Consider the following 24,917-nt stretch of genomic DNA (forward strand, 5'->3'; position numbering starts at 1 on the left):
CCTTTGAATGTGAATTTCTTCCATTTTAGATTGCTTTTGTTTGAGATACACACAAATGATAACATATACCATGTGACCTAAATTTGTGGACATATGATCAATCACAACCATAAGTGCTTTAAAATCCCATTCCTGCTTTCTGTTATAATAAACTCAACAGTCCTGTGAAGGCTTTCCACTAGATTTTGGAATGTGGCCTCTTGTTCTTCAAGAACAAGAACTGGGGGTCGGCCAGTATTCCAGAGCGTCCCAGAAGGTGTTCATTGGGGTTGAAGCCAGGACTCTGTCCAGGTCACTCAAGTTCTTCCACTGCAACCTCAAGGTCTTTATGGGTCTTGCTTTGTGCACAGGAGCACTGTCATACTGGACTAGGTTTGGCCTAGGGTGCTGTGTTCCCATAAAGGGAAATCTTAATGCTGAAAACATTCTGTCCATCAGAGCTCTTACAGTCTGAGGAAGGCCCAAACTAGGTCTTGATGCATGATGGTCTGGTGTCCATATACTTAGGGTTATATAGTGATATTGACTATCAATACTGAATATTGACTCTCAGGCAGTGTTGGGATCTGATCACTAACATAGAACCTGAACACGTAAACACTGCCTCATAGTGTAGTAAACCACTCAGTTTCATCTACTGCATCTCTTTTACTTTATTATCGTTTAAAGAAAATCAGTTATCCACCTTTTCTGACCTTCTTTGTCAAACGGTCTCGTTCATGACACGTATGATTCAAATACTCGTGAATTCGTTCTTTTTTTACGAAGTGACTCTCAAGTTGACTGGAAAATCGTATATTTTTAACGAACCGACTCCCATCATGATTCGTGAATCAGTTCATTCGGAGTAGATCATCTCCCAGCTGGACTTGCGCGCGCGGGCAGTATGGCGGGCAGCAGCAGTCTCTGACTAAACGTTTTGAGTTGGCAGAAAATTTGCTGAGAAATGGCTTCGTTTGTTACAGAAGTACTTGCGAGCTCGGGAAAATTGGAAAAAGATGACCTTGCATCGAAAATATCCAAACTGTCGCGGAAAGTGGAGGAAACCAAGGTAAACAAACTTGGGTGGAAGCAGACTTGCTAGCTAAGTCTAAGCCACAGAAGCTGTGCTTGCTAGCTAAGTGGCTAGTTGTTTTGCAGCTGTCATTTCTGTCTATTATAGATTTATAAAGCAATCTCGTTAAACATTTCTAATTAGTTAGACTTATTGGCTGTTGAATATGGTGTTACAGTGGTAGCTAAATTCATTATCTGCATTATCAGCTGAAATAAGCTCGGAGTTTTAAAATGCTCTTCATTTTTGTCTGTTATGTGTTTATTGTTGTTTATAGTTAGTTTGTTTTCTAGCCACTTCCTTACCTGTTCACTGGTTTGATTAGCGACTTGTCATCATCATCATCATCATCATCATCATCATCATCATCATCATAGTTAGCGTGTTATAGACACTTACACAAGGATCATCAGGACTCTAACTCATATTCTTTATAAATGTAATTATATATAATTCGTTTCTTGTTAAAACCCTGTTGTTGTTTGTTGTTATTGTTCTCTTGTCTTCTTGTAGGAGGAGGTATCTGACATGATCAACAAGAAATACAGTGAGTTCATACCTAGTATGGTGGCGGCTGAAGAACTTATGGATCAAGTGGACTCTGTATCCAAAGACATTGATCTCCTTAAAAGCTGCATTGACAATGAGGTATGACCGTATGCATGATGACCAGATATCTTCATGATTCAAACACTGCACAGGAATAAATTAGCAACTACTGGTACGTTTCCTTCTGATGACTCTCCCATGTAGATGGTATTTGTGCCAGTAATGCTGCAGAGTAACATGATGCCCCTGATATGATAGACCTTTACCAGAGCTCATATTATCATTATTATTATTATTATTATTATTATTGTCAGTAGTGGTTCTCTGGTGGTCTCTGACTACTGCTATAACTAGCGTAAATTTAAAGATTTTTCAAAGACCTTTGCACTACAATGCATGATGACCAACATGGCTGATGCAAAAACTTTCTATGGTTTGAGGGTTTTTTAATTTGACATATTAAATGTTAAATGTTTTTAAATAATTTGGTTTAGATATGGGTTAGATAGACTTTTAGGAGGGAGAGAGAACATGTATTCTGTTTGAGTTCTGTTTAATGAGGCATGCTTGAGGATGTCTTCCTGAGACATTTAGGATGTGTTCTAATCATAGGCAATGTAACTGATTGTTAAGCTTAGACAGAGCTCACAGCATTTTGGTTGAGTATGGTTCAGGTTATGTATAAACTTTCTGAATGAGACTTTCAGCAGCGACTTTCGATTTTATGTTGTGTATAAATACAGTGGGCCATGTGGATCGTTGTGTAGACAGAATAAGTTAATTCAGGTTGAAGTGCAAGGTGTAAGGTGGATTTGTTTGGACTTATTGATTGTCTTTACATGTAGGTGCAGAGAAACCTACATGAGGCTGTAACTGAATATGCCAAACTGAAGCAGCAGCTGGAGAAGAACAGTGCAGTGATGAACATGCTCCAACATCTACAAGAGGTGAAAGAGGTTACCTGGGTGCAGTGTATTTACATGCAGTCACATTTTCTCAGTTTCTAAGCTCCAGTAATGCAATCACTTTCATGTATTTAAGTACCTTTTTTCCATGCATTAGGACATAAATTTTTATTTTTGATTTTATAGTTTGATACAGCCCTGGAGGAATATCACAAAACCTTGCAACAGAAGAAATATGAGACAGCAGCTAAACATCTTGGAAAAGTGGGTAATAATGTCTGTTGTGGCATCACACAGAAAGATGGCTCATATTTGCAGAATGCAGTAAGGATAGTATCATAATGTGTAGATCATTGTATTCTGTCAAGTCTGAAGGTTTTAAGTCATTTAGGAGAGGCTTTGTTTGTGTTGCCTTTTTTTTCCTCAAGGCACGGGCCAATGTTGAAGCCTTGAAAGCTTGGAACACTTCAGATCTGCCATTACTTCGTGCTCTTAGCTCAGAGATCACTGTCCAGAGAGAGAACCTCATCTACCACCTTGGAGAGGAGTGGAAGCAGTTGGCAGTGTGGAAGCTACCTCCTGCCAAAGGTGAGAGTCATGAATAAACACTTAATTATTAACCAACTCAGGTGGAATTTATTACAAGAAAGAAAAAAGTCAATGTAGAACACATAACATTATGATCAGACATAACATTATGACCACCTGCCTAATATTGTGTTGGTCCCCCTTTTGCTGCCAAAACAGCCCTGACCCGTCCTGCACTGTGTATTCTGACACCTTTCTATCAGAACCAGCATTAACTTCTTCAGCAATTCGAACAACAGTAGCTCGTCTGTTGGATCGGATCACACGGTCCAGCCTTCTCTCCCCACGTGCATCAATGAGCCTTGACCGCCCATGACCCTGTCACCGGTTCACCACTGTTCCTTCCTTGGACCACTTTTGATAGATACTGACCACTGCAGACCGGGAACACCCCACAAGAGCTGCAGTTTTGGAGATGCTCTGATCCAGTGGTCTAGCCATCACAATTTGGCCCTTTTGGTCAAACTCACTCAAATCCTTACGCTTGTCCATTTTTCCATTTGTCCATCAACTTTGAGGACAAAATGTTGACTTGCTGCCTAATATATCCCACCCACTAACAGGTGCCATGATGAGGAGATACTCAGTCTTATTCACTTCACCGGTCCCTGATCAGAGTGTTATGGCTGATCAGTGTATACTTAATAATGTCATGACCTACAAAATATCTAAAATATGTTACATTTATTTTAGCATCGTTGATTCATTACATATATTTTTGTCTAGAATATGATCATTCAAACGTGATTTATTTTCACAGAACTGACTGGAATGCAGTCTTTTTTGACCACAGCACTTCATTTAAGTGGAGGAGAATATAAAGAAGAAAAAGACACTCCCAATGCTTTTCTTTCCAGTGTACTCCAGGCCCTTGCTATTCAAGGGGAGCTGCAGAAAAAGATCAAACTATTTGGTAATAGTGTGTATATATAGTATAGTATATATATATAGTGTGTATATATATTTTTAGATTTAATTTAAAACATTAAAATAATAAATGTTTTGTGTATGATGGACTCTGTTTCCTCTGTGTCCTACACCAGGTCAGGTGTTAATGAAGTACCTGCTGAAGCCTCTGATCATGTACCCGTCTTTGATGGTGGAGATAAGTGAACACATTGAGATGGGCACAGTGTTGAGTCTACAAACCAAAGAGAACCTAGCAGAGCGTCCTGCTCCTGCAGATGTGTACGCCAAAATCATTTTAGTCCTCAAGACCCTGCACAAACATCTGTTCGGTATTCTCATTTAAGCTGCTTTCATAAATTTTGTCAGTTTCATTGTCAGTTTCATCTGGGTTTTAATGAATTCTTGATCTCTTGTCTCTATAGATACAGCTGTAGGTGAAAAGAAAGTGTCTGCTATTTTAGGAGACCAGATTTGGGAGGAGATGTCGGACTGTATCATCCGGGAATGCTTACTGCATTCCATACCAACTAACAGTAGTCAGCTTGCAGCTTATGATATGGTAACTACTACTGTTAAACAAAAAACATGACAGTATCATTGTTAGGGCTCTTATTGGTTTATTGATTTATTTATTTGTCTTTCTGTCTCTTCAGGTTATCAAAGAAACTGAAGACTTTGAGGGTCATTTAAAGGAAATGGGCTACCTGTCTGGAGACTCCACAGATCTCTTGAAGTATGCCAGAAATGTAAACTGCCATTTTGCTAGCAAAAAATGCCAAGATGTCATAGTAGCTGCCCGGAAACTAATGACCTCAGAGATGCATAACACGGTTAAAGTAAGTCTAGTGACCATCCATCAGTGGCTATGATTGTAGCAGATTTTCCCATAAGTGCTCTAGATAGTTGGTTGACCTGCCCATAATTGATCCTCAGATCTCTCCAGACTACAAGCTCAACCTCCCTAAACTGTCCAGCCATGGAGCAGGGAGCAAAGAGAAGCAGGAGGGAAAGAAAAGTGCACAGTGTGATCAGCAGATCCTGGAGAATGAGAAACAGCTGGGCCAGCGCACTCTGTGTCTGCCTGTGTGTCGCATCAGTGAGTCGGTGCAACAGCTGATGGAACTGGCTATAAAAACCCTGTCCGAGGCAGTGGGCAGCTCCCCCCAGTGGTATGTTTATAGCACACTGTTCACTATTTATGGGTTTAGCTCCCATGTTAAAATAAATAAAATAATTCATAATAATGTTACAGTGTTCATCTACATGGCAAGGTTTTGTTCATAGATAGATGGAGAGATAGATAGATAGACGGACAGATGGATGAATGAATGGATAGATATCGATCTCATCAGAAATTCTGTGATTTACAGAAAACATTTTAGGTAAAATAACTTGGTAGCTTTCATTACTCTTTAGCTGGACTAATCACAGGACTAATCACAGTGCTCCAGTGCAAACCTCAGAACTAGTGTGGGGTCATTATTTTGGACCAAACTATTCTGGTAGGAAAATTGCTGAAGTAATCCAATATTACATTTTCTTTCCTAGTGCTATCCAGCTATTCTACACCACCCGAAATATCTTTCACTTGTTCTATGATGTGGTTCCAACATACCACAAGTGAGTTTGTGTGTCACATTTTAGCATAAAAACATTTATTTTTGTTTTTCTTAAAAGAAAAAAAGCTCATGATTGTGAGAGGTTTTGTGTTGTGCTTTAACACAGGGACAACCTGCTTAAGTTTCCTCACTTAGCTGCTATCCAGCACAATAACTGCATGTTCCTTGCCCACCATCTGCTGACCCTTGGGCATCAGTTCAGACCACACCTTCCTTTGAAAGACGGAGTGGCCTATTTTGTTGACTTGGTGCCAGGCTTTAGAAAACTGGGTAAGTTTTATAGATAACTGTTCTGTACGTTCTAATACATTTTGAGGTCTGAACAATAGCAAGTTCTCTTGCGGGTTCTGCGAAGGAAATTGAATCAACCCTGGTGGCTGTTGTTTCAATTTGTCTAAAGTTACTTAGTTCCTGAAAAGATTTGCGATTATTGAAATGCACATGATCTTCAGAATGGTAAGACTTGTGTGTTTTTGTTGTTATCTAATCAAGGTGCTCAGTGTTTTGTGGCACAGATGAACGTTCAGAAAGCAGAAATGTTGGAGAGGCTTTCCACTGCCAGAAACTTCTCCAATTTGGATGATGAAGACAATTACACTGCGGCCAGCAAGGCAGTCAGACAAGTGCGGCCAAACAGAGATGAAAATCCCTTTAAATTAATGCTTCATCTGTTTAAAATGTTTCATGTGACAGTCCTGGTGATTTAGAGCTCATTTGTAAACAGAGTTTGGTGATGTCGTTCAGGTCATTCACCAACTAAAGCGTCTGGGGAAGGTCTGGCAAGATGTCCTACCGGTCAACATATACTGCAAATCCATGGGAACACTCCTGAATACAGCGATTTCTGAACTGATTACCAAAATCATGATGCTAGAGGTGAGACTCGAAATGGCACCAATGTGAACTTTATTTAAAGTTATAATGTTTAAATTTAAGATGAATCCCGTCCCAGGACATCTCGACTGAAGATGGAGAGCGTCTGCACACGCTATGCCGGACCATCATAGAGGAGGGTCCACTGGTCTTCACGCCCTTATCAGAGGAGTCCAAGAACAAGAAATACCAAGAGGAAGTGCCAGTCTATGTGAAGAAGTGGATGACCTTTAAAGAACTGTCCATAGTGCTGCAGGCCAGTCTGCAAGAGATTGTTGACAGGTAATAAAAAAAAGCACATTAATAACCTGAACTCTTCTTATCGTTAGAACAGTCAAGCTCAAACTGCAGAGGTAGAATAGGCTACACTCTCACAGCTTAGTCACATCAGTCAGTCAGTTTAGCCAAAGAACAAAGCTGTGCTGCTACAGAAATGCAACGTGTTCCACTCCTTTAGACTAACAAACTAAAAGAAAATAAATAGTGGATATACAAACTATTTAAAAGCTAATCTTTATATCATTAGCTAATCGTTTATTTATCTCTGGCTCAAGCTGTCTTTATCCTTTACCCTCAGGTCTTTGGTCCAAAAAGGACCAAATTTTTATTTATTTTTTTATTTCTTAAGAATGATGAAATCTCAGATGTTAGATCATTATTCACATTATTCACTTTGTGTTTAGATTTTTTCCTTCAATTTTTTCTTGTTTTCCAAAATCTCAATTTTGACTTATTATTAAATTAATAAAGTGTAATAAATCCTGACTAAGACACAACATCTGTTTGTGATTGTAAAGCTGTGACCAGATTCCTTGTGCTTCTTTAATTTATAAAATCCAGAAACATTCAAGGATTTAAATGCTAATAAGTTATATATAATTATTGTTAGTAGAGACTGCCTTTATTGTTGACATCAACACAGCATCATTACTCCTTCAGTTCAGAAGGCCGCTGACCCAGGCGGTGTTTCTGCACGAGTGATGCATGCCAGTGTGCTGTAATGTTCAGCTGTGTGGTATTACTGACCTACCGTTTCTCTGGTCTAGGTGGGCAGAGGGCAAAGGGCCACTCGCACAGGAGTTCTCCAGTAACGAGATGAAGAGTCTCATTCGAGCTCTATTCCAAAACACAGAGCGACGAGCCATAGCCCTCACGAAAATCAAATAACGATTTATTCTGCCAGTGCTCTTAGTAATGTTATCAGAATACAGTGCTACCCTGCTACTCTTCCTCCTTTATTTTTCTTCCTCTTCTATTTTTCTATTACTCTGTAACATAAAATAATAAAAATGCCTTTTCAAGCGATGAACACCTCAAACACCTGACTGTTTATATCTCTCTGAACTCTCTCTTCATCTTCTCTTTATATTTTTATAAGCTATTTATTTCTTATACTACTACTAATAAAAATAAAAATGATAATAATCATTTCACACACACACAGCCCTTTACCCATTACAGATCATTTACTGATCTCCTGTAGATGTTTACATATATTTTTTTCTGTATAAGATTTATAATTATTTATGCCATCAGCCTGTGCTTGTTTTTGCGTCAGTATTGTCTTCTGACGTCAGTACGAGTGACGTATCACTTCCTGCCTGTTGGAACTTTGAGTACATTTTTATAGCTGGGTATTTCTGTTTGACATTATTACACTTTTACACTGCTGGTGCCAACAATATAGGGAGATTGTTTTCAGTCCATGAAAATACAAAAAGAGCTTTTACACAGCACACTGAGACGCGGTAAAAACATCTGGAAGAAGGAAGAAGACCGGAAGTCGTGTTCTGTGCTTTACATAGTAAATAAATACATTTCTCCCGATACTAGACACATAAGGGTCCAGGCAAGAACGGAACTCTTTAAAACTCCGGGGGGAAACAGTGCTTGTTAGAATCGTGTAAATATTTCAGTTTAAATCTTTCGCATGCACACACTCCCAAAAACTGTCCATGCTGTCAAAAGCGGCCTTTACGGGGTTTTTACGACAGTATGTGTACCGCCTCTAACAGCGTCCACGGCAGGTTGCCATGTTTGTAAAATAGAATCCTTGTAGATAGCTAGTCATATAATTTACTTAAATGACTCAATAACAAAAAGTTCCTTTCTCCAGAACAACAATTCAGTTCTTCAGTGTGTATTAACATTAGAGTACCTGTAGAAGATACTGCTTTCTTTCTAGCTTAACGCGTATGATATAACCTGAACAAAAAAACTAATTCAGACCTGATTTAGAGCCGATATCAAAGTGACCTATTCTTAGTGAATCCTGCTGAAACATACAGCCTTAACGCCACAGCATGGGGACAGTCTGGACACAGGCCGTGTGTGTGTGTCCACTTACTTTCACAGCATGGGGACAGTCTGGACACAGATGATGTGTGTGTCCACTTACTTTCAGCCATGCAGGCAGGACTGTATTATACCTTTAAAGAATAGACGGGGAGTTTATTCTGCCGTGGCAACCCCTGTGTAAAGCCGGGAGGACACGGAGAAGGAGAGTGCCGTAAAGCGGGATGTTTTGGACAGGGAGGTCATTGGAAAGTGAGGCTGATCTTCCCCCAGAGCGCCGCGGTGTCCGAGTCTCTCACAGCCGAGAAGCCTCTCTTCTTCCCGGGACAGTTCTCCTGAAGTGACCCGACTTAGAAATGTTGCGTTTAGCGCTAAGATTGAGGCCAGCAGCCAGAGTTAGCCGCCCGGGTGTCCTCTCAGGCCCTGCCCCTGGCGCCCGGTCCGGACCGGTACCGTGCCATAGGAGCAGCGCGTGCAGAGTTCGGGCTCTGAGTTCCGGTAGAAATGTTTATTGCAGTCTTCTGAGTTGCAGGACGCGGGCCTCACTGACCCAACAGCTCGCCTTCAGTCAGAGCAAAAGAGCCTGCAGTCTGCCGCCGCACCAGAAGGTAACGCTAATGCTAAGTAGCTAGTTAGCTAACAGACTCAACCTTGTTATGTTTAACTAGTTAGTTTGCTAGTCACCTTCCTTACTAGCTGCTTGTTTAAGCTCTTTTGACTATTAGTTTTATTTATTAAATTTTTCCAGGGAGTTAAACATAACTAATAGACTAATTACAGATTATTCCATTCTGTTTATCACTTTATTACTTCTCTCATTTTTCTCTCTAAATCTCTCTCTCTCTCTCATACACACACACACACACACACACACACACACACGTTTCACGTTTCAACTTCATGTTCCTCCATAAAGTCCTCCATGCTCACATCCTCATCGCTCTGTTCCTTACCTTCAAAACCTCTTCTGAAGAAAGGACTCACATCTAATCCGTGTGAAAGGGTTTCCCCAAATCTCTGGAAGTTCATCATTCCATCAACCCCCTGACAGTGTGACCTGCAGTGCACCTGGCATGATGATGATGATGATGATGATTAACTTCACACTACAACATTAATATGACCAGAATCTCCTCATCATCATCTTCAGTAAGAGCTTTATCCTTTATCAGGAAGTGGTGGACCAGGAGTGTCCCAGGAATACACACTGGACAGGACACCAGTACGATGCAGGACACGCAGGAACTCAGTCACACATGACCAGTTCACCTGCTGTGTTTTTGTTTTGGAAGTGTGAGAAAACCAGAGAACCCAGAGGAAACTGACTTGGTCATTAGGAGAGCGTGCATAGAACAGTGTCCAGTGTCGTCCTTTTGGGAAAATGTTTACCAGGAAATCATAAACTAGGAAGTTAACTGGTTAGAGTCGAGTATATAAAGACATTAGATTCTTGTGAACGTTGTTTTTGTGATCGATCGCAACAGGTTTCATAATGTCTGCCTTTTTTTATTCGCTTTTTTTTATATATAACTTTTTGTCCTTATCCATGGTCCACTTTGGAGTCTGTGAGTTAAAATTTCCAAGCTGAATATTTTGTTGACCCTTCAGCCTTCTTCCTTTTTTATTCTGTGCAGGTGGAGCTCCCAGCTCTATCTCCCACCATGCAGTTGGGCACCATCGCTCGCTGGGAGAAGAAGGAGGGTGATAAAATAAACGAGGGAGACCTGATCGCCGAGGTGAGACAGGAATCTGGCTCTCTGCAAACCTCTGGGAAAAAACCCTCTTTATCCACGGGTCATTACTTACCACAGTTAAACCACTGTCTCTGTCCATGTTTTCAAATCTGTTTGGTTAGAAGATACAGACTGATTTTCTCCAACTGCACCTCTGACAGTAGCGCCGCCTACAGTTGCTATAGTAACAGCACAGACAGGGACAGGGGTGTGTGGTAGAGAAATAGTTTCTTCTGCACCGATGGTGGGAGTGTCCGGTGTCGGACAACAGGGCATTTTAGTTTTCCACCGCACAAAGGTCTTCATGATGGAGGGCCTGGTGGTTTCTCAGTAACAACCAGGGTTTTTGTGTTATTAACTTTAACAGAGAAGTGTGGGAGTGACTGTTTAAAGCTGCTATGGTGTAAGTAATAACAGGAACTTGTTACTGTACAATCTACAGCAGTAAATATAAGTATAAACAGATACATGTTGGAAAATAAGAGCAGTAAAAGCTCTGCTAATAATAATAATACACTTCTGGATGAAATAATCAACTCTACTGCTGGCTGCATCTCATCACCCTGTCACTGATTATTTTCCTATAACTGCATGTTTTGCTTTTTTTACAGTTACTTTCCAAATACACTGAGTTTAATAAGATTTTATGTAACTTTTCAGTAATAATAATAATGAAAGTAGCTAGGTACCGGTCATTGCTTTAGCTCCTAGTGAGCAAATGGAAAGTAAGGCTTTTTCAGCTGGAAAGTGGGTGAGAAAGTCCTCAGGCCAGAAGTGGGTATGATGAGCTAATCATGAGCTAGTCCAAGAGTTTTACTTTATGTAGAATCGTTCTCACTGTATTCGAAAGATAGTAATAAAGAGATGTCAGGAGCTTTTTGTCCTAAAGAGAACAGGAGCAGGGTCTTTATAAAGCATGAGCTTGTAAGCCTCAGGATCTCTTCAGCAAACCTTGGTTTTGCAAGGTGCTGAGAGAAATTTGGATGAGGTTGTTGAGTACAAGGTGCCGCAGATACAAACGTCATCGTTAACAACCGTGTCCTGTTTCTTCAGGTGGAAACAGACAAGGCCACTGTAGGATTCGAGATGCTAGAGGAGTGCTATCTCGCCAAGATCCTGGTACCGGAGGGTACAAGAGACGTGCCCATCGGATCAGTCATCTGTATCACTGTTGACAGGTGAGAAGGAGCTTTAATCCTCACTGAAACCCAGTTCTGATGCTAAAATTGCTATATTGATTGCTGGTTCTTGGTATTAATTATTCAACTGGGGTTACCTTTGCTGTTATGTGTCTTTGATTTGCCTTGTCACTGTCCTTGTTTATGTCTGTTAGAGGATTTTCTGCACCAGTCTGACTGTAGAAGACATTCACATTATTTATGTGGGGTTTTTTTGGGGGTGATTTTTTTCCCCAAAAACCACATTCACTAATCTGTCTGGCTGAATGATGTGAAGTTTGGGTGGTAAAATGTGCAGCACTCAACAGTTAATTGTAACAGTTAAGAGTATGTGGACCCTGACTAGTCACACCCTTATGTGCTTGTTGAACATCCCAGTCCAGATCCAGTCCCTCAGTATTGGTTTGGTGGTGCTGGGATTTTAACATGAACTGACCACATCATGTTTCATCTTCTCCTCCTTTCACATCATAAGGCAAAAATACTGAATCTGTTTTAATCAGAAGAACATACAGAAATGTTCTGATTTCTGTTTCACATTTCACATCTTAAGCTGTACTGAATTATGGGAATTAAAAGCCTCTGTATTTGACTTCAGCCCTGACCTCATCCCAGTGTTCAAGGATTTCACTCTGGAAAAGCTCGCTGCCTTAAGTCCATCGTCCTCGTCCTCATCATCGGCCGCAGCATCGACTCCGCTTCCGTCAGCGGCTACCGCAGCTCCTCCTCCACAAGCCCCTGGCAGCTCATACCCACCACACATGAAAGTGAGTCCTGATTGATACTGAAGCAAATTCCAGCTAACTGTTCCAGTCGTGGCGCTGTAATAAGCGATGGGGCTTTTAATAATTTTGCAAGGAAGTGTTAAAGACAATTCTTCAGGTTATGTGAGGAGAATTGGATTTGTTATTGGATTTCTATCAGAAGATTGATGTTTCTTTATTTATGGACTGTGTAGATTCTACTGCCAGCTCTTTCTCCCACAATGATGGTGGGCACGGTGCAACGCTGGGAGAAGAAAGTGGGAGAAAAATTGAGCGAAGGTGACTTGCTCGCTGAAATCGAGACTGATAAGGCTACAATTGGTAAGCTGTGACTCAGGAACATTTGTCATTCATGAAAGTACTTCAGTTCTGCGAGCACTGAGACACGGGCTTTTCTACACTTTGCCCACAAGTCATGTTCATTTCTGAGATCTGAGGGCAGGAGTATAACCTCTAGACACTGGTCACATTCAAAGTAAAATTTCCAGAATGGCAGAGACACAAGTGCTCACAATTACAGCAAAAATGCATTGAACCCTAGCTCCAGCTACAGCTGAACTAATTATGTAGAACATAGCTATCATACCTGGTGTGGCAGCTAACATGATCAAGAAAAGCCACTGTTTTTATTAATAGTCCTGTATTTTTTCCTCGTGAAAGTGAATGTAAATTCTCTCTTTATACAGCAGTGTATTTTGGTCTGTTAATATAATTGGGTGACTGATGTAACAAGAGTGTTTATTATAAGCACACTGGGACAGGTCAGTGTGTGCATCACCATGGTAAATTTTACCTCATAGTTTGAAGCTGTTACTACAGGAGAGTTAGCGAGACCATTAGTGGACAGGACAGGTACACAATATGTTTCAGCAATATAACTTTTCATACTCAGATGACTATGAAAAGGGCAAAGCAATGTCTGTTTTTCCAGCAACGCCTTTATCAGGAATGTATAAATCAGTATAAGCTAGATGTTCAGTAAGAGCTAGGTGTTGTGCTGGAAAGTGAGTGTTGCTTCTTTCTTAGTGTCCATAGGACAACAAAACTAAACTAAATCTTTGGCCATGTTTTGTCCAAATGGTCAGTTCCTCTGTTATGTTCTAATTTATAGAAAAGGGTCCTGTTTAAGGAAATGCACCTGGCACAAAAGACTTTATTTATTTTTCCAGGTTTTGAGGTACAGGAAGAGGGCTACTTGGCTAAGATCTTGGTGCCTGAGGGAACCAGAGATGTCCCCCTAGGTACCCCTCTGTGCATCATGGTAGAAAAAGAGTCCGACATTCCATCATTCGCTGACTATGTCGAGACCGGTGTTGCCACTAGCCCACCTCCAGCTCCTGCACCTGTAAGTTATGTTTAATTCATTTCTTTTTATTCGCAGTCATTATGGCCTAGCAAATGGCTGGGGATGGAGAAACTCAAGGCAGTTAGTTAGCCAGTGCTTGATTAAACAAACTGGTTACAGGATTTCTTTAGAATTGTTAATGCAAAGTGCTAGACCTAACTGGATCTGGTTCTGTTTTCATATCGGATGATCTCTGTGACAGAGTTGCGACACCTTTAACCTTACAGCAGCGTGGTGTGATGTGGTGTAACAGACTGCTTTTTATTATTTTTGGCTGCTTTTGCGATACAGCATGTCGATGCCATTCTTACTGCAACCTCAGTAAAAGTAAAAGGTGAAGGTCATTATTTGCTGTGATAGAAGTTTTCCTGCCTCAGCTGATTGGCATCTCTAAATCTTCCATAGTGTGTGTGTGAGATTGTGCCCTGCGATGGCTTGCCGTCTTCTTCAGGGCGTCCATTATCCCTGTGAACCTGGAAAATAGAAAAATTGTTAGTTTAAAGATCTGGGCCCGTATTCCTAAAGATTCTAAGAATACTCTCTGAGAGCTCCTAAATTTCTGACTAGGAATCCTAGCTTAAGAGGAACGATTCAGGACCAATCTTAGAGTGACTCTGAGCAAGGAAAAGACTAAAACTTTTATCTTGTCACTATGTTAAGAAATTGGAGCATATATCATTTTGGGATTATGTTAGTGACTGATCATATTAGAAACACATCTCTGACATAGTGGCAGAACTGCAGCATTCCGGCTCTGTTTCGGAAATGTTAGCATATGTCTAATATCATCGGCCACGAACATAGTCCCTACACAGTCTAATCCATTATATCTTATTAACTCGCTGTCATTATTAAATATTGAATGCCGCATGTTTCTTCTCCCTCTTCGCCTTTCGTCCATTTTCTCCTCTGCTAAAGAAACTCTTAAGCCTCTTAAAAGTCCTCCTCCTTACTTCTAACACCTTTTCACCCTAAGAGCTCTTTTATGGGTTAGGATGCATTGTAAATAACTTTCATCTTTACTAGGATATTCTCCCACATTTCTAAGAATTTTGTCACTAGGAACAACTCTTTGCACAAAGAATTTTCATGAATACGCGCCCTGATACATAACTGTAAAGTAATTTATCAGAATATTTATGCTGACCAGCCGTAACACAATCAAGAATCCTATTTTAGTTTATGTAAACCGTTTAGTTCATGCAAACTGCTCTAACCGTTCAGCTGAACCCGCAGATTGTCTATTGTCTAGATTAAAGAAATCATATGTTCTGGAGTATGTGTACAGTGCCAGTATGTTTGCTTTCGGTGCGCATCTAACCGTCAGTGTCTCTTCAGATGGCAGCTCCCACTCCGTCTACTCCAGCAGCCCCAGCGGTGACCCCGGCTACTGCTCCTGCTCCAGCTGCTGCTGCTAGGAAGGGCAGAGTATTTGCAAGCCCTCTGGCAAAGAAACTGGCTGCTGAGAAAGGGATTGACCTCGCACAGGTCACTGGTGTGTCCCAAATCGCATATTCTACTCTATTCCGGAGTATAAGAAGTACCTGGATGATGCATGTATTCTAACAAAATATATAAATAATGAAGTGTTGATGTTGGACACTCAACATTCACAGCTTTGCTTATGTAGTGGAAGAGGAGCAGGCTACCAGGTACTGAGGCTGGATGAGGAAAAAAATGCCAAGTTGGCTGATGACACTCTGCTGGGCAAGACATCTTACAAATGAGTTTTAAATAGCCCACCTAGTGTGATTTATTATTTTCAGTATTTTCAATGAAAAATAATTCACTGCATTTTTATAATTCATCCTAAATTCAGCGTAGCCAAAGCTAGTGGCATCACATTACGTGCGTTTGACATTCATTTCGACTTCAGGTTTGTAAAACAACATCATATTCCATTGGAGCCTACTCTCTAATATCATGAGGTACTTTCCCTACTAAATTTCATACACACTGACAAGAGAGTACATAATGCCTAGTATGTAGCATGTTTGGGGCACGGATAAATTTCGTGACAAAAATGGTGGCGTTATAAGAATGAGTTTTCAGCTAACAGTTTCTAATGTGTGCAGGCTCCGGACCAGATGGCAGGGTAACCAAGAAAGACATCGAGAACTTTGTGCCAACCAAGGCACCTCCTGTGAGTCAAATGCTTTAGGACATTGAATTGATTTTTCTTTGTCATCTGTCTGTAATAGAGAGAAACCTGTCCTATCTGCCAGATTTTAAGTTTCACCCTATGGAGTATCGCCATTCGATCATGCTAGCATGCCATATAGTGACAAGCAGCTGTTCCTTCCTGCCTGAAATTACTCTCCGTTGGAAGTTCTATGTGCAAAAGTGGAAAAATCTGGTCATATATGACAAATGTGTAAAAAGACATGAAATAAAATACAGTTTGGGAGGAAGTAGCAGAGCTTGTTGGTACCTCTGGTGAGTGTATGTAACTGCAGTTTAGTGAAGTTGCTGTTCTACCAACAAAGCCAGTACAAAGCTGCGCATGTGACCTGTAACTCAAACGACCGAGTTTAGCTACTGTTATTGTTCATCATCAGAACTAAATCAAACACCAGGTAGGGCAGATCCACAAACAACCACAGCGGTGACTACACGGCAACTTCCCACAAACTACAAGTGAGCACTCGCATGCTAATACAAGCGTAGGGTCATCACCCGCTGTGTCCTGTGAGGATAAGTTTCCAATTTTATATCAAAACTGCATTAATATCCCAGAGATTTTGACTCACAAGCTTCACATTGTTGTACATTTTCAGTGTAATGCGACTTAAACTCAGCTGTGTACCTTTGTTTTAGTTGGTGGTATTTCGAAATCATAATTTTTTTTTTGAATTACTGATTTCTTTTAGAAGTCCAAAAGATAGATCCAGAATCTGAAATTAAATGTTGAGTAATCAGTGATATTAATTAGTAGTGATGTTTCTTCTTCTTATGGCACCAGCCTCCAGTTGCTCCAGCTGCCACGCCCACTCACGCACCAGCAGCTCCAGCTGTGGCACCTGTTCCCACCGGCACCTTCACTGACATCCCCATCAGCAACATCCGCAGAGTGAGTCTCCTCCAGTACAGTGCGCTCCTCAGCTATGATCATGTGCACTGCATTCATGTGTTATTAAACTGGGAAGTTCTTCAGAGACTAGTGTCTAATATACACAGGCTTCTTTCATGTTGATGGAAAGAGAATAAAAACTAGTAAGAAGCTGAGGAACAGCTAAGTATAAGGCAATGAGAAGAAAATGGATAATATAATCTAGTTAGTATAATACATTAATAATCCAGTTAAAAATTCAAAATATGCTATCAATTAAACCACTCTTCTATGTAATGTTTATTCTTGTATGTTCTACTTTATGATACTTTAAATGCAAATGTAACTAACTGGTGGATGGTAACCAAGTTGTAAGTTCTGCTTCAAACTAGCAAAAGAATAAGAGAAATAAGAGAAAGAGACAAAAAAAAAAACAGAGAGCAGGCAATTTATTGAAAACTGAATTTAAACTCGAACAGGCTGTCCATCAGCTGATCACAAGTTTACGACCGTAGCCTTAAAAACTAAAGATCTGCACAAACATCTGGCTTTCATGTTATTGTCCTTCAGGCAGTCACACTATCATGACCTCCTGATGGCAAATGCAAAAAGGCTTTCTGTCTTTGAACATGGCAGGATTGTTGAGCTGCACAAGCAAGGCCAATGTGACATTGCTGCAGAGGTTGTATGCAGTAAGACATTCATTTTAAATTTCTTAAAAGATCCTGAGAGTTATGGTACAAAAAAGTCATGTGGTAGACCCAAAAACTTTCACCTGCACTGAGCAGGAGGATCCGATGGGCTGTCCGTCAAGACCCAGGCCGATTGTCGACCCAAATTAAGGCCGTTACTGATGCTGACTGCAGCCCAATAACCATAAGACGGCATCTGCGAGAGAAGAGTTTAAAGAACAAAAAATGTCTTCAAAGTCCACGTCTCCTCCCACTCCACAAACTCGTTTTGAAGCAGAACTAACAACCTGCATGAATACTTGTAATATGTTTTGTTCAGAAGTGTGTGTGTGTATGTATATATATGTGTATGTGTGTATATATATATATATATATATATATATATATATATATATATATATATATATATATATATATATATAATATATAAATAAAACACACACTGTACAGTTGTGCTCATAAGTTTACATACCCTGGCAGAATTTATGATTTCTTGGCCATTTTTCAGAGAATATAAATGATAACACAAACTTTTCTTTCACTCATGGTTAGTGTTTGGCTGAAGCCATTTATTATCATCAACTGTGTTTACTCTTTTTAAATCATAATGACAACAGAAACTACCCAAATGACCCTGATCAAAAGTTTACATACCCCAGTTCTTAATACCGTGTATTGCCCCCTTTACATCAATGACAGCTTGAAGTCTTTTGTGGTAGTTGTGGATGAGGCTCTTTATCTTCTCAGATGGTAAAGCTGCTCAATCTTCTTGGCAAAAAGCCTCCAGTTCCTGTAAATTCTTGGGTTGTCTTGCATGAACTGCACGTTTGAGATCTCCCCAGAGTGGCTCAATGATATTGAGGTCAGGAGACTGAGATGGCCACTCCAGAACCTTCACTTTATTCTGCTGTAGCCAATGACAGGTCGACTTGGCCTTGTGTTTTGGATCATTGTCATGTTGGAATGTCCAAGTCCAATGTCCCATGCACAGCTTCCAGGCTGATGAGTGCAAATTTTCCTCCAGTATTTTTTGATAACATACTGCATTAATCTTGCCATCAATTTTGACCAAATTTCCTATGCCTTTGTAGCTCACACATCCCCAAAACATCAGCGATCCACCTCCGTGTTTCACAGTAGGAATGGTGTACCTCCATCATAGGCCTTGTTGACTCTTCTCCAAATGTAGCGTTTATGGCTGTGGTCAAAAAGTTCAATTTTGGTCTCATCACTCCAAATGACTTTGTGCCAGAAGGTGTGAGGCTTGCCTCTGTGCTGTTTGGTGTATTGTAAGTGGGATACTTGGGTTAGTGGGATCATTTGCGTAGTAATGGCTTTCTTCTGGCAACTCGACCATGCAGCCCATCTTTCTTCAAGTGCCTCCTTATTGTGCATCTTGAAACAGCCACACCACATGTTTTCAGAGAGTCCTGTATTTCACCTGAAGTTATTTGTGGGTTTTTCTTTGCATCCCGAACAATTTTCCTGGCAGTTGTGGCTGAAATTTTAGTTGGTCTACCTGACCGTGGTTTGGTTTCAACAGAACCCCTCATTTTATACACACACACTACTTACAAGCAAACAGATCACAGGTGAGGATGGTTACCTTTAATAGCCATTCAAACCCGTTTGTGTCAATTTGTGTGCATGTTATCAGGCCAAAATCACCAGGGTATGTAAACTTTTGATCAGGGTCATTTGGGTAGTTTCTGTTGTCATTATGATTTAAAAAGAGTAAACACAGTTGATGATAATAAATGGCTTCAGCCAACCACTAACCATGAGTGAAAGAAATGTTTTTGTGTTATCATTTATATTCTCTGAAAAATGGCCAAGAAATCATAAATTCTGCCAGGGTATGTAAACTTATGAGTACAACTATATAGTATATACAAGTATATATATGAGAGATGATGTATAATTACTAAATAACCAGTGTACTAATAGGAAACATTGTAATTAAGATAGGAACACCTTTTAATTGCACCCTTTTGTTTGATTTTTCTAATAAGGTGATTGCTCAGAGGCTCTTGCAGTCGAAACAGACTATTCCTCACTACTACTTGTCTGTGGATATCAACATGGACCAAGTTCTGGACCTCAGGAAAGAGCTTAATGCGGTGAGATGCCACATGGTTTCATTTTTCTGCCTATTTGAGGACCATCATGTCCATAAGATTTTGATGGAAGTGGTAAGATATAAATTTTGCTCTTTTTTCCCCTTCTGTTATGGCATGATCAGGAGGTGAAAGCAGACAACATTAAGCTGTCAGTGAATGACTTCATCATCAAGGCTTCAGCCCTGGCATGTTTAAAGGTTCCAGAGGCCAACTCCTCCTGGATGGACACAGTTATCCGACAGTGAGTGACCTCATGATTTACTCAACACGTAGTTACAATGCTTTCACACAAGTTTTAGACAAGTTCATATCAGGTTACATGATCTTACGTGGTTTGGTGACAACCAAAGGCTGTATAAGGGCTGTCAATCCATTAAAATAGTTATTCGCGATTAATCGCATGATTTCTCTGAAAATTGAACTCTCTCTCTCGCTCTCTATTCCCGTGTTTCTCTCTCTCTCTGCCTGTTCCTGTTTTTCTTTATCCCGTCTTTCTTTACCCACCGGTTCTATTTCTTTTCCGGTTCCTGTGACCGCCGCAGCAGTCTTGCGCTCATCCCAAACGCTCTCATTGCTTCAGACACGTCATGACGTTTATTCCAAGCCAATACGGATCAAGATCCCACCCCTCCCGTCACCCATAGTTTGTATGTGTATTCAGAGCCAGTGAGCAACAGACTTTTAAAAAAATTTACAACATAATAAAAACTGCATTAACGCTCTTTAAAATAATTGTCTGCATTAATTAATGAGTTAACGCGATAATAACGCGTTCACTTGCCCAGCCCTAATATATATATATATATATATATATATGGAAATTTGAACTTGAGACTTTCTGCTAAGGTCATGACTACAGGTTAGGGTTAGAAAACCCTATGAATGCTTATAGACCGTTTCTGTGCTTCTTGTTCTCTGGAACTTCTCTTTTCTCCATTTTTAGGGTAAACAGAATTTAAACTAGGAGAAGGAAAGAGGAACATTTTGGTTCAGGTTTAGTTTTTCAGACCTATATTTAGTAGAATAGGGTTCCTAATGTAAAGCAGTGTTGTTTTTATTATTTTTTGTTATTGTAATTTGATTATTAAATCCAAATCTGGAGACTTTCTCTGTAATGTAGGTCTCTGTCGATGCATCCCTCTTATTACTAGAAAAGTGCCTCTTTATATCAGGGTGCTAATGGGACCCTTCTGAGACATATAATAATGATGATTAAACTTTATTTTATACAGAGCCTATTAAAAAGACTGCTCCAGGTGCTTTAATTGGGAAAAGGAAATAGAAACGGAAGTAAATAGCATGAAATACTGTTCAGAATGGCAATAATAGTAAATAATATTTTAAAAACACCACAAGAGGACAGCATTGCTCTAAATGATCATTACTAAAGACTTCAGACAAGTTGTTGTTCTTCTTCTTTTCCTTTTTGTTATTATTATTATTATTATTATTATTATTATTAATTCTACACACTTTTACAATTTTACAGAAATCATGTGGTGGATGTTAGCGTTGCAGTCAGCACACCCAATGGTCTGATCACTCCTATTGTATTCAATGCTCATATTAAAGGCTTAGCAGCTATCAGTAAAGATATCACTGCACTGGCTGCTAAGGCACGTGAAGGCAAGCTGCAGCCACATGAATTCCAGGTGAGTATAACAAACTATAAAACTCTTAAACTTCATAAATTTTATTTGGACAGGATAGATATCCAGAAGTACCTTTTAGGGTGTTTTCAAACTTGCCCCGAATATTCGAGTCAACACCCAGGATCAGTTCTAGGCTTGTTTGAGGGATGGGCTCATAATTTACATAGTAGAAATCTTTCTGATCCGTGGCTCTCTTGTGCAATTCCATACATCATGTATGCGCACAACAGTTTGCAAAAGGAAAGGTTTGTCTTTTTGCTGCATTGTATTATGTTCTCATGAACCTTAGGCTCTTTTGGGATATATGGCATGCCATCATGCAGCAATCCCATGCAGACAAGGAGCTGTTGTCATCAAACATTTTATAGCCATACAGACTGGCACAGGAAGCGATGCAGCAAGCCCTCACATGTAGAAGAGATAATGACATATTACAGTGTTATTACAGCGTTCCAGGGCTGTGAAATTCTGGTTCATGTCAATAAGGCATTCTTTTTCTTCTGCTAACCATGATAAAAACCATCATGCAACTCAAAACAGGACGTTCTGGTACAAGTTGAACCATCCCTTTACTCAGTTACAGTACTTAGAGAGGAGAGCTTTCACACCAGATGTAACCCACGTGATTTCAGACTTTGGTTGAAGCGAGTTCCAAAGCAGTGTCTTCAGATGGACTAGAAATCGGTTTTCTTGTTTTCAGTCACGAGAACAGTTTTCACACTTCAACAAACAGTCTCGGGGCAAACAGTGTGAAGTTTGAAGCGTTAAAACCAAGCTGTAACATCGGTTTGTTCTGTCTTTTAGGGTGGCACCTTCACAGTCTCCAATCTGGGCATGTATGGTATCAAGAACTTCTCTGCCATCATTAATCCTCCTCAAGCCTGTATCCTGGCAGTGGGAGGCTCAGAAAAGAGGCTGCTGCCCGCAGACAATGAGAAAGGGTGAGGAAAAAATTCACCAATGAAAGGTCTTCAGCTATGTGGAGGCTGGACACTACAGGGGAACAGGGCTATTTAAACAATAAACAATATCAATAAATATAATAATAATAAATATTTTTATTACCATTTGCTTATTTAATTAAAGCAATTTAATAAACTTTATCTTCGTATACTGTTAAAATGATCATTTTATTGAAATGACACAGTCAAAGACACTTACAAAATGCTTTCATTATTGTTTAATGATAAAGAAAAATCACAAACTGTTATAAAGAATGTTTTTTTTTTTTTTTAGTATAAAATCAAATTGGAGAATTAACTTGAACTTTCTGGGACAGTCCTATGTTTTTCCCTGTAAATGCCATTGATCATGACTAGAAACCTAGGTTTTTTTTATTCTAAATCTAGAAAAATATTCAGATTTTGGGGAAAAAATGTTTTTTTTTTATTTGAAATGCATATTTTTTATGCACTAAGGCTCACAAGAGACATAAAGTCTTACACTCTTTCCCACATCAATCAGAGGAACACGAAGCTACAGATGTGAAATAGACAGATTGGGGTTTTCTGTAGACTGTGTAATGCTGTGGGGAAACTTTAGTTAAAGATGGGGAGGTTGGCTTCATGTCTCTGACGCCGTGCTGGGAGGGAGGGTACACTGGGGTTAAAACATGTTTCTGCCCTCATTAGACTGCTGCTTTTTTTTTTTTTAGGTTCGATGTGTCCAGCATGATGTCTGTGACTCTTAGCTGTGATCACCGTGTGGTGGACGGTGCAGTCGGGGCACAGTGGCTGACTGAGTTCCGAAAGTTCCTGGAGAAACCCGTCACTATGCTGCTTTAAAGGTGCTATCAGCCTAAAACGCAGGACTCTCAGATCAAAAGAGGTCTCTCAACTGTTACACACTCGGGATTTCACTTTTTCTCCCCCTTTATTTCTTCTCAATCTCTCATTCTACGAGTGTTTTTTTTTCAAGCTTTAACATGTCAGGACCTGGAATAATCTCTCAGCCCAGAGTAGTACGTCATTGTAAACCTGTTCAGCTTCAGGAAGCTTCAGGAAGGACTGTTGGAAAAAGTCTGTATGTCATAAATTAAAGGTGTCTCTATGAAGATCCTGAGGCTTTTTACCCTTTAACATGGTTATAGAATTTCTCTAAAAAGTGCTATGTTGGAGGATGAGGTGGTAAAGAATGAAGTGCACTGTTTTCCTAAGAATGAAATGAATATTCCATCTCTAAATTTGTGTGCCAAATGATCTTATAAGCAGGCTGTAATGCTGTATGAATTAGACATAATGTCTCTCTAAATATGAACCTGAAACTTATACACATCTTTTTTTAAGAGAGTTATCTTCACTTCCTGAGTTACAGAGTGGTTTCCTGTCTGGTGACCTGTGAAAGCTTTTGACACTGAAATGCTGGTAGCCTTTATTTATTATATCAATCTTTCACTCCAGACAAAGCACGCTGGTGCCTTTGCTCTGTTCTTATGACCTTTTTTGTTTTGTGGCAATATTTTAACATCTGTTTCTTTAATGATAACGCACAAACATGCAGAATCGGGTGAAGAATTAAAAAAAACACGGATCCCAAATCTGAACTGAAACCTTGAGCTGTAATGGTGGATGATGGATGGAGGATGGATTCATGATGCTCTCAGAAAAGAGTTTTATTAAAGCCATGGATACGTGGTGGAGCAGTGTGTGAAACCAATCAGAAAACGAGTTCTTATATGATGTAGTACAGGAAAACGAAAACTGTTATGTTGCATATGACAAATAATAAAAGGATGTAAACATAACCAAATGTTTTTTATTGAAAGCTTGATTGATTATGTAATGCTGAGAGAAGACATCCACTCTCAACAGTAAGTCAATGCATCTGCAAGTAAGATAGAGGAGATGATTTTCTGTTTTTTGAGTATTGTTTATGAGGCCATAAGGAAATCGTTTAAAAAGACAATTGTAGATAATTGATCTGTTACTAATTCCCCTTAATTGCTCAAGAATGAAGTGAAGGCTTGGGCAGAATAATGTGATAAATATATAAATATACATCTATATTGCCTCACTCCTCTCTTATCTTTCTTTTTTTTAATCTAGTCAAAGATAAACCTTATAGTTACTGTTATTCTATAAACTGGATGTGTTTATTTGATAAAGTAATGCACACAAATGAGTGTGTATCTAGCTCCGGACAAACGAGTGTGTATGTAGCTCCATAAACTTTTGAAAAGCATGTGACTTGAGGCTGACCTCTGATTGTCTTCTTTCAAATTTTCCTCGGGGTGCAGTGCTCTGCACCCTGAACCCACCCACTTTTGTTATTAGCGAATCAGTATTGTTGTTCTATATTTGGCCTCATGTGATTGGACCATTCTCAACGAGTCTCATTACCGCTCAGCAGATGATCAGTTAACGGTCAGGTACTGATTCAGGTGGAAGCAAGCGAAATATCTCTAGATGAAAGAAAATTCGGTTCTATATTTAGAATTTAAGTATATATTTAAGTTCTATCTTTAAAAAAATTCCCTTTCAAAAAGAATTAAGACTTTTCTGAGAAATAGCATGACCCAGGAGAGGCTGAATGCATTGGCCATGCTGTCAATGGAAAAGAGACTGGGCACTGAGATGACTGACCTTTAACCAGA

The 24,917-nt window shown here is 39.8% G+C and overlaps 2 protein-coding genes across 2 annotated transcripts; both read left to right on the top strand.

Annotated features, from left to right (window-relative positions):
* The first annotated feature begins 852 nt into the window (after positions 1–852).
* On the top strand, positions 853–7,802 carry zw10 (zw10 kinetochore protein). Its single transcript, XM_058415057.1, has 16 exons — positions 853–1,051; positions 1,568–1,702; positions 2,449–2,550; positions 2,695–2,772; positions 2,937–3,096; positions 3,857–4,009; positions 4,140–4,334; positions 4,428–4,564; positions 4,659–4,841; positions 4,939–5,174; positions 5,554–5,625; positions 5,731–5,894; positions 6,117–6,247; positions 6,369–6,500; positions 6,577–6,779; positions 7,544–7,802. Exons 1-16 carry the CDS (start codon positions 947–949, stop codon positions 7,662–7,664), a joined length of 2,307 nt encoding a protein of 768 aa, XP_058271040.1. The 5' UTR covers positions 853–946; the 3' UTR covers positions 7,665–7,802.
* A 1,172-nt stretch (positions 7,803–8,974) lies between these two features.
* dlat (dihydrolipoamide S-acetyltransferase (E2 component of pyruvate dehydrogenase complex)) lies at positions 8,975–24,073 on the top strand. Its single transcript, XM_058415058.1, has 14 exons — positions 8,975–9,400; positions 10,427–10,528; positions 11,579–11,703; positions 12,302–12,470; positions 12,662–12,788; positions 13,637–13,812; positions 15,151–15,307; positions 15,888–15,955; positions 16,775–16,882; positions 19,566–19,673; positions 19,796–19,914; positions 21,163–21,325; positions 22,130–22,266; positions 22,980–24,073. Exons 1-14 carry the CDS (start codon positions 9,149–9,151, stop codon positions 23,107–23,109), a joined length of 1,941 nt encoding a protein of 646 aa, XP_058271041.1. The 5' UTR covers positions 8,975–9,148; the 3' UTR covers positions 23,110–24,073.
* The last annotated feature ends 844 nt before the right edge of the window (positions 24,074–24,917 follow it).

Source organism: Hemibagrus wyckioides, linkage group LG18, assembly GCF_019097595.1.
Source record: "Hemibagrus wyckioides isolate EC202008001 linkage group LG18, SWU_Hwy_1.0, whole genome shotgun sequence".
NCBI classification, from domain to species: domain Eukaryota; kingdom Metazoa; phylum Chordata; class Actinopteri; order Siluriformes; family Bagridae; genus Hemibagrus; species Hemibagrus wyckioides.